Source organism: Pleurodeles waltl, chromosome 8, assembly GCF_031143425.1.
Source record: "Pleurodeles waltl isolate 20211129_DDA chromosome 8, aPleWal1.hap1.20221129, whole genome shotgun sequence".
NCBI lineage: Eukaryota > Metazoa > Chordata > Amphibia > Caudata > Salamandridae > Pleurodeles > Pleurodeles waltl.
Window position 1 is genome coordinate 462,937,424 of NC_090447.1, and position 14,172 is coordinate 462,951,595.

General features: G+C 45.2%; 1 protein-coding gene across 11 annotated transcripts in view; it reads left to right on the top strand.

Moving 5' to 3' along the window:
* Window positions 1-6,972: 6,972 nt before the first annotated feature.
* Window positions 6,973-14,172, top strand: part of MAP4K4 (mitogen-activated protein kinase kinase kinase kinase 4) — a 513,631-nt gene continuing 506,431 nt past the window's right edge. For 8 of the 11 annotated variants that reach the window (XM_069204415.1, XM_069204417.1, XM_069204419.1 and 5 more), the window contains exons 1-2: window positions 6,973-7,313; window positions 7,869-7,934. In XM_069204415.1, the coding sequence (XP_069060516.1) occupies window positions 7,257-7,313; window positions 7,869-7,934 (123 nt within the window). In that variant the 5' untranslated portion in view covers window positions 6,973-7,256. The remainder of the gene's footprint in view (window positions 7,314-7,868; window positions 7,935-14,172) is intronic. The other 3 variants (XM_069204418.1, XM_069204425.1, XM_069204426.1) reach the window with 1 other exon arrangement.

Genomic DNA, 14,172 nt, shown 5'->3' on the forward strand with positions numbered 1-14,172 from the left:
GTGGTTGGTGCAGCACTACAAAGGAAGGTCTCACGCCCCCCGAGAACAACTCAGAGAGTTCACGTCGCAGGATAGAGTGCTGGGGACCTGGGCCAGGCTGTTGTAGGAGGCTGGCCTGGCTTATAGTGGGTACATAGTGGTACTTACACCTTGTGCCAGGTCCAGTTATCCCTTATTAGTAGATTAGAAGTGTTCTAGCATCTTAGGCTGATAGAGGTAGGTATAGCAGAGCAGCATAGGCTGAACTAGGAGACATGCAAAGCTCCTACTATACCACTTGTATCACTTAGTACTATATCACAAGAAAACACAATACTCAGAGTTACTAAAAATAAAGGTACTTTATTTTAGTGACAATATGCCAAAAGTATCTCAGGGGATATACTCCTTAAGGAGGTAAGTAATATACACACACAAACCAAATCAGGTAAGGAAAACAGTTAGAAAAGTAGTGCAAACATTGCAGAATACAATAGAATGCAATAGGGAAAAATAGGCCTGGGGCAACACAAACCATATACTCCAAAAGTGGAATGCAAACCACGAATGGACCCCAGGCATAGTGTAGTGTGTAGAGGGTCACTGGGAGTGTAGGAAAACACTAAGGGTGTCCAAGATACCCCACCCCAAGACCCTGAAAAGTAGGAGTAAAGTTACCTTACTACTCCAGAAAGACAGTAAAGTCGAGATAGGGGATTCTGCAAGGACAACAACTGACTGACAAAGCACTGAAGACGGATTCCTGGACCCGAGGACCTGAAAAGGAAGGGGACCAAGTCCAAGAGTCATGCAAGTGTCCAGTGGGGGCAGGAGCCCACTAAACTCCGGGTGAAGGTGCAAAAGGGCTTCCTCCGGGTGGAAGAAGCCAAAGATTCTGCAACAACGGAAGGTATAAGGAACTTCTCCTTTGGTCAGAAAATGTCCCATGGAGTGCTGGAGGATGCAGAGTTGTTTCCACGCAGAAAGACCGCAAACAAGCCTTGCTAGCTGCAAGAGTCACGGTTGAAGGTTTTGGGTGCTGCCAGGGCTCAGGAAGGACCAGGAGGTCGCCCGTTGGAGGAGGAGACAGAGGGCGCGCTCAGCAACACGGAGAGCCCATGCAGAAGCAGGCAGCACCCGCAGAAGCACCTGAACAGGCATTTAGAAGATCTGAGCACGACGGTCGGTTCAGCACAATAAAAGAGGGTCCCACGAAGTCGGAGTCCAACTCAGTGAGTTGGGCAATGCAAGACAGAGTGCTGAGGACCTGGGCTAGGCTGTGCTGAAGGAAGTCTTGCAAAAGTGCACAGAAGCCCGAGCAGCTGCAGTTCATGCAGTACACAGAATTACTGTCTGGCGTGGGGAGGCAAGGACTTACCTCCACCAAATTTGGATAGAAGGACCACTGGACTGTCGGGGACACTTGTATCCAGCTCCTGTGTTCCAGGGACCACGCTCGTCAGGATGAGGGGGACCCAGAGGACCGGTGATGCAGAAGTTTGGTGCCTGCGTTGGCAGGGGGAAGATTCCGTCGGCCCACGGGAAATTTCTTCTTGGCTTCCAGTGCAGGGTGAAGGCAGACGGCCCTCAGAGCATGCACCACCAGGAAACAGTTGAGAAAGCCAGCAGGATGAGGCACTACAATGTTGCTGGTAGTCTTCTTGCTACTTTGTTGTGGTTTTGCAGGCATCCTGGAGCAGTCAGCGGTCGATCCTTGGCAGAAGTCGAAGAGGGAAGTGCAGAGGAACTCTGGTGAGCTCTTGCATTTGTTATCTGGTGAGATGCCCACAGGAGAGACCCTAAATAGCCCTCAGAGGAGGATTGGCTACAGAGAAAGTTAAGCACCAATCAGGAGGGGTCTCTGACGTCACCTGCTAGCACTGGCCACTCAGAGCTGTCCATTGTGCCCTCACACCTCTGCATCCAAGTTGGCAGAGGTCTGGGACACACTGGAGGAGCTCTGGCACCTCCCCTGGGAGGTGCTGGTCAGGGGAGTGGTCACTCCCCTTTCCTTTGTCCAGTTTCGCACCAGAGCAGGGCTGGGGGGATCCCTGAACTGGTGTAGACTGGCTTATGCAAGGAGGGTACCATCTGTGCCCTTCAAAGTATTTCCAGAGGTCAGGAGAGGCTACTCCTCCCAGGCCCTTCACACCTATTTCCAAAGGGAGAGGGTGTAACACCCTCTCTGAGAGGAAATCATTTGTTCTGCCTTCCTGGGACTGGGCTGCCCAGGCCCCAGGGGGGCAGAAATCTGCCTGAGGGTTGGCAGAAGCGGTAGCTGCAGAGAAAACCCCGTAAAGTTAGTTTGGCAGTACACGGCTCTATGCTGGAGACCCGGGGATGCCTGGAATTGCTCCCTCAATACCAGGATGGTATCGGGGTGACAATTCCATGATCCTAGACATGTTACATGGCCATGTTCGGAGTTACCATTGTGATGCTACATATAGGTGTTGACCTATATGTAGTGCACGCGTGTAATGGTGTCCCCGCACTCACAAAATCTGGGGAATTTGCCCTGAACAATGTGGGGGCACCTTGGCTAGTGCCAGGGTGCCCACACACTAAGTAAGTTTGCACCTAAACTTCAGTAAGTGAGGGTTAGACATATAGGTGACTTATAAGTTACTTAAGTGCAGTGTAAAATGGCTGTGAAATAACGTGGACGTTATTTCACTCAGGCTGCAGTGGCAATCCTGTGTAAGAATTGTTTGAGCTCCCTATGGGTGGCAAAAGAAATGCTGCAGCCCATAGGAATCTCCTGGAACCCCAATACCCTGGGTACCTAGGAACCATATACTAGGCAACTATAAGGGTGTTCCAGTGTGCCAATCAGAATTGGTAAAATTAGTCACTAGCCTGCAGTGACAATTTTAAAAGCAGAGAGAGAGCATAAACACTGAGGTTCTGATTAGCAGAGCCTCAGTGATACAGTTAGGCACCACACAGGGAACACATACAGGGCATACTTTATGAGCACTGGGGTCCTGGCTAGCAGGATCCCAGTGACACAGGCAAAAACATACATACATACATACAGTAAAAATGGGGGTAACATGCCAGGCAAGATGGTACTTTCCTACAGCTGTGCACAAAGGAATTTTGCAAATAGTGCACAGAGGCCTCAGGAGGTGAAGAAGACGCGGTCCACAGGGGTACTGTCGTTCTGGGGGAAGTCAAGGTCTTACCTCCTCCAAATTGCCACAGCAGGACCTCAGGACAGTCTGTGTTGATGGGGTCCACCCTCTGTGTTCCAAGGAGTACGCTTGTCGCCAGGAGAGGAGTCCAAGAGAACCGGTCGTCGACTTAGAAGGTGCCTGAGTGAGCAGGGGAGTGACTCTGTCACCAAACAGGAGATTTCTTATGGTCCTTTTGGTACAGGGTGAAGACAGGGAGTCCTCAGAATGTGCACACCATGGGAACTGTTGCAGTTGCTGGATGGAGCTGAAGTTGCAGAAAAAAAGTATCCCTTGTGGATACTTTGTTGCTGTTACAGCGGTTCCTGAAGCAGGCCGCGGTTAATCAGAGGTCAGAGGATGAAGTAGTAGTTGCAGAGGATTCCTGCTGGTAACTTGCAAGTAGAATCTGGAGAGAATCCACAGTAGAGACCCTAAATAGCCCCGAGAGGGGAATTGGCTACCTTATCAGGTAAAGACCTATCAAGAGGGGTCTCTGACATCACCTGCTGGCACTGGCCACTCAGAGCTCTCCAGAGTGGCCCCACACCTTGTAAAGCAAGATGGCTGAAGTCTGGGACACACTAGGAGAGCTCTGGGCACCACCCCTAGGATGGTGATGGACAGGGGAGTGGCCACTCCCCTTTCCTTTGTCCAGTTTCACCCCAGAGCAGGGGACAATGGGTTTCTGACCGGTGTAGACTGGCTTATGCAAGGAGGGCACCATCTGTGCCCTTCAAAGCATTTTCAGAGGCTGGAGGGGCTACCCCTCCCCAGTCTGTAACAGCTATTTCCAAAGGGAAAGGGTGTAACACCCTGCTCCCAAAGGAAAGACTTTGTTCTGCCTTCCTGGGACTGAGCTGCTCAGACCCCAGGAGGGCAGAACCCTGTCTGTGAGGTGGCAGCAGTTGTAGCTGCATTGCAAGCCTCAGAGAGCTGGTTTGGCAGTACTTGGGATCCATGGTGGAGCACCCCAGGATGCATGGAAATGGCTCCCCAATACCAGATTTGGAATAGGGGGACAATTCCATGATCTTAGACACCTTACATGGACATATTCAGAGTTACCATTGTGAAGCTACATATATGTATTAACCTATATGTAGTGCACGTCTGTAATGGTGTCCCCGCACTCACAAAGTCGCGGGAAATGGCCCTGAACTATGTGGGGGCACCTTTGCTAGTGCAAGGGTGCCTTCACACTTAGTAACTTTCCACCTAACCTTCAGCAAGTGAAGGTTAGACATATAGGTGACTTATAAGTTACTTAAATGCAGTGAAAATGGCAATGAAATAATGTGTTCACTATTTCACGCTGGCTGCAGTGGCAGTCCTGTGAAAGGGTTTGTCTGGGCTCCTTATGGGTGGCAAAAGAAATGCTGCAGCCCATAAGGATCTCCTGGAACCCCAATGCCCTGAGTACCTAGGTACCATTTATTAAAGACTTATAAGGGGGGTCCAGTGTGCCAATTGAAATTGGTAAATGAAGTCACTAGCCTATAGTGACAAATTTAAAAGCAGAGAGCGCATAAGCACCTAGGTTCTGATTAGCAGAGCCTCAGTGACACAGTCAAACACTATACACACCACACACATTAGGCCATAAACTATGAGCACCGGTGTCCTGACCAGTAGGATCCCAGTGAGACAGGCAAAAACACACTGACATACAGGTAAAAATGGGGGTAACATGCCAACAAAGATGGTACTTTCCTACAGCGTAAATCCCACCATAGGACAGAATTTCAATATAAATCAATAACAAATATCAATAAACATTATCAATTATCTTGGGAGTCAGTAATTCCACACACCATGACCCTTTTGGCTGTGAATAACCACACCTTTATGTAAAAGTTAGAATGTTTATTTCCCTACATTAACAATGCTAATATCACCTAACTTAGTCTCAAAATCAAATGATATGCATACAGAAACTACAATGGTTGACCAAATCTTCTAAAGAATCTCAATTTAACCAATGCATGTATTACGACACATTCTAGGGTTACAGTACAAATCAATAACAAGAATAACTGCGCAATAGAAATAGCATACATTTAGATTCAGCAAAGAAACGACAACAATCTGTTGTTAATAATTAGCAAACATTTTCTTTGGATGTCCTAGCTAACCTTCTGATTAGAATAGAATGTTTGGGCTTCATGCAAAATAATTTAGTCAACCAAAATTTGGAAAACATCTAGCTATGGCTCCATGAAATTTGGCGGTTGATACCTAGAAACAAAAGACAAATTACATCAAACAATAACATTTGATTAATACCTCTCCTCAGTATGGATCAGCAAGCTGCGACTGTTTGCGTCAACTGGACATCTGTTCGGTCAGCATCAGACCATGAAAGGGAATGGTTCAGAACAGGGGACTCTAAGCTATCCAAACCATTTGCAAAGCATAGTTTAAGAATCAGCATTCAGATTTAAAAGTCTAAGCAATAAAGTTAAAGATAGAATTCTCTAAGTCAAAGGAAATCAAGGCGAGTACACCTTATCGGTGAAGAAGGGAAACGAGAATAAGCCTCTCTGCTCTTGGTGCGGTCAGGCTAAGTTAAAATCATCTAAAACTCTTCCCACGTTGCTATTGGTCAAAGAATCGTACGTTTACATTTAGTCCAATGAAAGTAGAACTTCAAATCTAAAATATAACTAAACTGTCTTTCACATGTCGATGATTGGCTCCTCTTCTACTGTTCCCATCGTCGGACTCAGCACAGAACAATTTTGTATCACTCTATCCTTCAGTCAGTGCATCCATTGTTAACTCCTGGTAACATCGCTTTCACACACACTAAACTTTACATTGTAAAGATAGCTAATACAGCATATTCTAACAAGCAGTTCTCATGGTAAAAAAAAACATCTACAAGCGTTTGGTCAACTCAGTGAAACAAGGCAAGTATTAATTTCTCTTAACAGCCATTTTACGTGAATTATTTGAACAGTGCAACTTAACATGAGGCTGTGCAACTAGGCCCAAGACCTCGCTAACTTAAGACCTACAATTTAATAAAGCAAATACATAATACATAATCATTCATATAGCATACTACTACATTAATCTAAACATGACCACATCATTTAATTTTAATAAGCAATTAATAAGGAAACTTTGTGATTACTAGTGGCTACTCAAGTAGGCACATTTTCCAAGGCGTGCATTATTTTCTATTTTAACTTATTCTCAATGCAATTTCAACATTCAGAACACATGAATATTTATTAGAAAACTCAGCGTTCACACTCTCATCTTATTCCACTTGTAACACAGCTGCCAAAAGTACCCTGAAACCTTCAACCAGTCACATCTTTTCAGCCTACAGCTCTTTGCATTTTGGAATTTCTGAGCTCAATCTCACAATGCTGAAACAAAACTAAAAAACAATCCACAATGCGCCCTACTTTAGCTTAAAAAGAACAGGTGAGACTAAAGCTAACTGCTTGACATTGGCCCACGTGACAGTTGAGCTTCTCCTACCTAAAAAGAAAATGTTATTCTCGGTTTCAGTACGCTTAGCAACTATACAGACAAGGGAATTAAAGTGCAAGATGCCAGTGCCCAGCGCAGTCACTTTTCTATTCTGCGCGTGCTTGCCTTGTACCTATAGGGAACGTGCGTGATAACGCAATTAGACAGGGAAAAACCAGTGCCGTAAAACAAGGGTAAATCTTCTATTCCAATATGGCACTTGCATTCCCTCAGCTGGTGGGGCTGGACGCGGCATTCCAGTCTGCTTTCTACTCTGGTGCTGAGGCTGGGGAGTGGCTGCGATTTCTTGTCTTTTTTTTTTTTTTTTTTTCCTCCTCCGCTGTGTGTGTCTATGTTTCCTAGAGGGGAAGGAGGACTGAGGCCAGGAGCGGAGGGAGGAAGCTCGATTCCTGCCAGTGGAGCTGCAGCCGAAGCCGCACCATGGTGTAGCGTGGAGACAGCTCAGGAGGAACGCACAAAAGAGAAGCATTGTTCGGCTCAAACAGCAGCAGGCACCCGCCGCCAATGAGGACTAGGGTGCTGTGAAGCGGGGTGGGGGAGCGCTGCCACTCCACGCCTCATTTTTTGGGGGTTGTTTTCACGGAAGAGGGGGCCATGGCGAACGATTCTCCTGCGAAAAGTCTGGTGGATATAGACCTCTCTTCTTTGCGGGTGAGTGTGAGGGAGTTGGCAAACAAAAGAGGGTGGAGGGTGTCTGTTACGAGACATGAATGAGGGAGACAGGGGCGTGCATGTCCCCCGGTGTTTGTGTATTCACGTGCTGGCCAGGGAGTTCTGGGGGTGGTGGCACCAGCTTTACCCGGAATCCGGTTTCAAGGCTTCCCTGTGCCCGTTTTACCTCCTGGTGGTTGGAGTTAAGACGTCTCATTCTCCCTTTGTTTGCATGCATTCAGAGAAGGGGAATGCTGCCAATTTTTCCGAAAGACCCCTTTCCCCACCCCAACCACAGACGTTAAGATTTAAAATAACATCTTTAAAACATATTCTCTTTTGTTAGGATGCTTTGTTGCTAGTGCATGGTGAGGTACAGCTGGCTTTTAAGCTGCCACTATTCCTCTTTTTTCAGTCTTGTGGCAGCTAGCCCCAGACAGCAGTAATGGGGAGCAACAGCTGCCTCATAGAGCCGAGCCACCCCCGCCCCCCCGTCTTCTATGATGTGACCCTCCCTCGCAGCCTACTGATTGCTATTAACCCTCTCTGTTCCAGGACCCGGCTGGGATCTTTGAGCTGGTGGAAGTAGTTGGAAATGGCACCTATGGGCAGGTCTACAAGGTGAGTGCTGAGCGTGTTTGCTGTTCTTTTCTGTCCTCCTAACTGTGAAGGGTGGGCCCTTTTGTCTGGACTTGTTTGACACCGAGAACAATAGGCGGAGTGCACTTGCACTTCAGGAAGAGCCCATGCATTTAGGGTACTCGCTGCTGAGATTTGACTTTTTGAGCCAAAAGTTACAAGTTTGAGCAGGGAAATAATTCCGACGCACGGGACTCGATTAGTTGTTTATTAGTATTGTTTAAGAGAGCAGTGCTCAAGTTTTGAGACGCGATGTCTGCCCTCATCAGATGTCTTGCTTTTCATGGTTATTTGTTATTGCAGAGATACCACGCTGCACGGTGCTGCTTGATCAGTTGATGTAGTCTTGTAGTAAGACTTTTGCGACCCACCAAACAGGGAGACCAAATCCAATGTGCCCGACTACCAGTTAACGACAGTTCTACCCATTGGCCAAGAGCCACACACGTTATATTTATGATTTCTGGGTCAATATGTAATGTATTACCCAGTGCTTTAAATGGAAAAATAGAAGTGCAGGTACTCTGTAATAGAGTACCTGCTTCTTTCTGAGAAGTGCCGGTACTCTCCAATTAAAAGTATTACGTTTTTCCTGAGATGTGCCGGTACTCTCCCTCTCAAAATAAAAAAGTGCCGGTACTCAGTACCGGAGAGTACCGGCGCATTTAAAGCACTGATAAAGTAGTACTGCCAGGCGCGAGGCTCAGCTAAATTCACCCGGTCGATTGAAACATACCAAGACGTGAGAACTTGCTGTAAAAGGTGTGAGACTTAGCGTCTCCACCTGAATGCAGTGTTGTGAAGTGGATGGCTGGGATCAGCTACTATATTGTTAAACCTATTGACACTAATACACTTGCGTGTTTTCACTTTTTTCACGAGACTTAATCTGTGCACAGGGCTAAAACGGTGGGGCTTAATTTGCAGTGTCCGTATGCTGTGTGATCACATTTGCACGACGAACGCACGCAACCTTCTGGCTTTCGCTAACAAAAACAGTACTCAGTGGGAGAGGAGCGCTGGCGGGATTTGGGAGGGGGGTGAATAAAGTGACCACATAGCGCCTGTTAGGGCAGCAAGAACGACTGTCGTAGGTTGGAGGGGGTGTAAATAAACACCAGAAAAGACAGGAAAGCCCTTCGTCTAGTCTTCTGTGGCCTATCACAGGGGGTGGGGGAGGGCGGTAAGAGGTATCTGTCTGGTCTGGACTCTGCTGGTTAAAGGGAAAATGCACGCATCGTCTACATGACTGAACCCAGATAGAGTCGTGACTAATGGCCCTTGTACAGTGTATTTCCCGTTGAGGAGAGAGCAGGAACTCTGCAGTCTTGGTGATTATTAAGATTGTTTTGCAACAGTTATGTAATCTTTCAACCTCTTTTAACTTATGTACAAGGAATGCTATTTATACCATACTCATAATTTGGTTTTGCCTACTGCCTTTGCCACTTCGTATGATGAGAATTTGAAAACATGTAATTTTTACAGTTTTGTGGGAACGTGTTCAAGAACACAGTTGTTTGCACCACAGTGATTTCCACTAACCACAGGTCTGTTCTTGTAAATGTTGACAGCTATTTGTTGTTGTACTTGGGCACCAAGTAGATGTATGTATTTGCGTCACCAGGCCTGTCTGAGGATACCCATCCCTGTGTTGTTGGGGTGCTGCTGAACTCTTCCTGTTCCACGGTTTTTCCTCTAACCCGTTGAGTCCTGCCCGGACAATTTTGAGTGCACTCAATGTTTCTGATCTCTATGTCCCCACAAGAAGCATTGATCATCCACATGGCTCCTTGTTCACCACAGACCCGTGAGCTCGAATCTGAGGCTCCCTAACTTGGCGAGGGAATCCTTGAGATGGAGGCAATTTGTATTCTTTAATCTTAAATAGCTGCAATTAAGGAATGAGTCTATGAATGGCAACTTCTGGCCAAAACGTTATTTTTTAATTAGAACTCAATTATCATGTATTTTTCCCACCGTAATCCCTCTTAAATCCAGCCATCTGTTCTTCCACCGGGCTGCTTCGGTGCGGCCTTCTCTGAACTCTGTGTGGGAGGAATGAAGATTGTGTGAGTCTCGCCTGTCTGACAGGAGGAAACAGTGCATGCCACAGCCTGGTACTCTTTTACCGAGAATGACTTTGAAGGAACAGAGTTGGCCAGAAAGTTTGAAGCAAAATGCAGAGTTCGTCTGTCCTCGTTCTTCATAGTGGAATTAGGTCTTTAAGTGTGCGACGTTTTTTCCCAACTGAACTGTGAACGCGAAACTGCAGTGCATTTGTGGTAAATCTTGGTCAGAAAGAAACCACTCGCTTTGTGGCAGACTTGTAAATCTCCTACAGAGGATTAAAACACTTTCACCAGCAGTGATTCGTCCGGCAATGGCCGCACCTCCCAGAGGTACAATGGAACAAAAGTGCAAAGCTGACATTTTTTTCCTTACGCACTAAGTTGCCAAGACTGAAACACTAACAGTTGATATTTCAGCACCACGTTTCACACTATCCTTTCAGACTTCAGAACTTACTTTTCAGACACGCTGACCCACCATGTGTTCTGCGTTCTTTTTCATGCCTGTAATTTTTGCCATAACAGTTCCTCTCAGTCACCTAACCATTTTGTATCTGGCCTTATCATCAACACTGACCTTGGACCAATCGATCGATTCCTGGTGCATAAGGAACAATGCCGCCAGTCTCGGTGCATGGTTGACGTTTCTAGTATCTGACATCTAACCCAATATTTTACCAGTGCTCGTTATAACCGGGTATGAATCCAAAAAACGAAATTAAAAATCACATACCTATGACTGTCTAGGTGCAGTCGAAGTGTCTGATCAACCTCAGACTGACAAGGAGGGGGCAAAAAAACAGGAGGGCGTTTGGGTTTACCCTTCCTGAAGCAAGGCTGGGTCACATGCTCTTTTGGCCTACCCTCACCTACCTGTCTCTCCGATGATCATTGCCTCACCTTTCGGCAGCAATGTCCTTTGCGCCACGGGCAGGACCCCATTTTTTTACAAACAAAAATGTGGAAACTTTGGATTTGCAACAGCCTGTGATGTCTGCAGCATACAGTCGCATCAAGGGATACTTGGGGCATTAAAAACATCCAGCAGATGTGTGAACCCCAACTGCTGAAAGAGGGCATGGTGGGAGGACCAAAAAAACCAACAATTTATTACAGAATCCAGTAGCCAGCACGACCTCCTCTGCAAGTAAATCTAGTAAGTTTTCCAAAATTCCACTGATCGAAACCTGCACAGAAACACACTTAACTTTCACAAACTACACCTGGAACATGAAAAACGTATCATAGAGCTGAAAAAGCGTGGTTCTAAGACCAATGAGTCGCTGTTAACCACGAATTCACTCCACATGGTTACAAAACAATCCAGAAAAACTGTAAATGGTAAAAGAAGAGGTAGGGTGGCGGGTGAATTAGCCATGGAGGTACCATGAACCGAGAACCAATTAACATCCTCCAAATCGGATTGCTTCGCTGATGGATTCATTTGGGTGCAAACACTTCATTTGTTGTTATAGTTTTCTACTGCATTCTAGGCTGAACAAGTCTTTTCTAGACTAGGCACTTGAGCTGATGTTGCACCAGCAAACACGGTCTCTGACATTCAGTGATGGGGAAACTTCATCGCAAGAGTGGATACTCCTAAAAATATATGTGTGTGTCTGTGTGGGGTGTGTTGAAAAACGTGTTGCAAGTATGAATTTATTAGTCTACAGCAAGTCAGATAAGGTCCCACATGCATTGTAGGTCGTACTCTTCACCTATTTTTTTTTTTTTTTTTTTTAAAGGTAAAACAGAAAAACTAGCCTTGCAAGGACACCCAAGTGTGGTTCCGCCAAGCTTTGATAGCATACACACTAATAATTGACTTCTACCACATTCACAGATAAATTGTAGGTTGAACCTAGCCGGGTTAGACAAGATGGAGGTAATCTCTTCCAAAGCATATTTGGAATTACTTAGAGACTAAGATGACCATGATGAAGACTGCCTAGAATGTCTCTTTCACAACAAGGCTATATCAGTCAGCTTCCCTGCATCCTACAAATCAAAAGAACAGAGAAAGCTCCCCGGGAGACTAACAATACGTTTATAGTAATGTGTACCTACATAACCTAAAGCAGGAGTCCTGGAACAGATGTGGAAATACACATGGTGTGTTAGGGACAAAATTTGATATTGAGGGTTGAGGATAACATACTTAACAGCATTTAAGAGGAGTAAAAGAGCATATCATGCAGTGAGCATTAATGAGTCAAACTCGTATTGAACATAGTCCGTAGATTAACCACACCATAAGCTTTAAAAACATTATCAATGTGTATCTGCACAATATGATAATCTCCTTCCATTCTTTATAACAAATGATTACAGAGCTTACTATATATCCCATAAGATTCCCCTTAACTGCTTCATGCTGTCCGTACACCCTCCTCATGCCCATTCGGACTCCTACAAGTATTGGCAAAAGAAGAAATGAGGAAGATTGAAATCACAATTGGAGCTTCAAACCAGCTGATGGATCCTGGCAGTGCCTCATGCCTCAAAAGACATTTCCCACCCTTTAATCTAGACGAGGGGATAATGACTAAATGCTCGATACAGATTATAGTTGTGCCAGTCCTTACAAAACTATCAGCTGATCTAGCCATCCTTCCTAATCACAGGTTAATTTCTGACCAGTTCTACATAGAACCTTGGAAGGGAAGTGACCAGAGAACTGGAGAATTGTCAGGTACTCTCAGCAATCAGGGTACAGACTCATAAGGGGATCGGAAGCAAAGATAGTCACTGTCTCGAAGGTCCTCAGTTATCCTAATGTGGCATCCAGATTGTGTTTAAAACTGCTGTATTGACTACGAGTGGAGGTCCCTGAAGCAATGGTGCAGAATAGTAGAAGCAGAATTTGTGCTGTCAGGAGGTATGAAATGGGAATCTCTGGTCAGCCAAAGCGAAGAATGACAGTGCAAATACAGTTTTTCCAGGTGAAGTTTGGAAGACAACATTTTTAAGAGAAGATCTCTAGGAGTGCTAGGTACAAAGTTGTAGGTCACTCCTGCACACCATAAGTGAATTGTTCAAACTGTTAAGACTGAGAGTTGAGCTCTGCAGACACTGGTGTGATGATGGACCTCCTGTGAATGTTAGTGTGATTTGTGTCATTATTATGATTTGGAATTTTTGGTTCTCTTTTTTTTTTTTTTTTTTTTTAAATCATTTCGGGCATGATTGTTCTTTTGGATGCTAGAGAGACCCGCAGTATTTTCCAGGAAGGAAAACGATGCTTGCCTTGTTTCTATGTTGAAATACTTGTTCTCACACACATTCGTTTTCAGGTTTTTATCATATCGGTCCCCATGAGTTGGGAATCTCCGAATCTGCAGATTTGTTAATTTCCTCACGGATTTTGGTTATGTTTTTCCACACATGAATTTCCAGGCAGAAAAAAATTCAAAGGCATGGGAGAATTAGCGGTGTGACTGGGATGACGGAATTGGGGATGCATTGGTAGCTGTCAAGTTAGGCTGCAACGCTTCAGGCCACGGCGCAGTAAGAGTCATTGAGTGGCAGACTCTGCTGAGCAGTGGGCAGTTGCACAGTAATGCTTTTCACAGACGGGAGCTTTCCTGTGTTTAGGTTGCTGTCTAACATAAAGTGCAGCTGTCTGCTTTGTTAAAGCCATCTTAGCGACACTGAGAAAACTGACCTAGGATTGCATTCTGCCCGATGCTTGCATTTGGCTTTGTAACTCGCATTTCTTGCTTTTCATTTGCTGGCTTTATTTGTTTTAGGCTGTCCAACTGGAGTTGGTACTTTCCCTTGCCTAAACATTATTTACAGTATCTTTCCGAGTGCTCCTTTTCTGTAAATAGGCTTGTAAATATTGTTTTTTATCTTGTCACTTTTGGTGTACATTCAGAGACCAAAGTAAAATATCAAATGCTGTCTTCCGAGGGCCTTGTTTACTTTTCTTTCTCTCACTTTAAAGTGAGAAGTTTTATGTGTCAATCACGCTGGTTACTGGGGGTATGACAGGTTTTGTTTTGTAGTTTTTTTTTTGTAGCAAACAACACTTAAATTAATTGTGTAAGTATTTCTCAATATATCAGGGTTTAGGAACACAAATGAAGCACATTTTTCATTATTTCTTAAGTGCGTTTGAAACAAATACTTTAATATGATAAAAACAA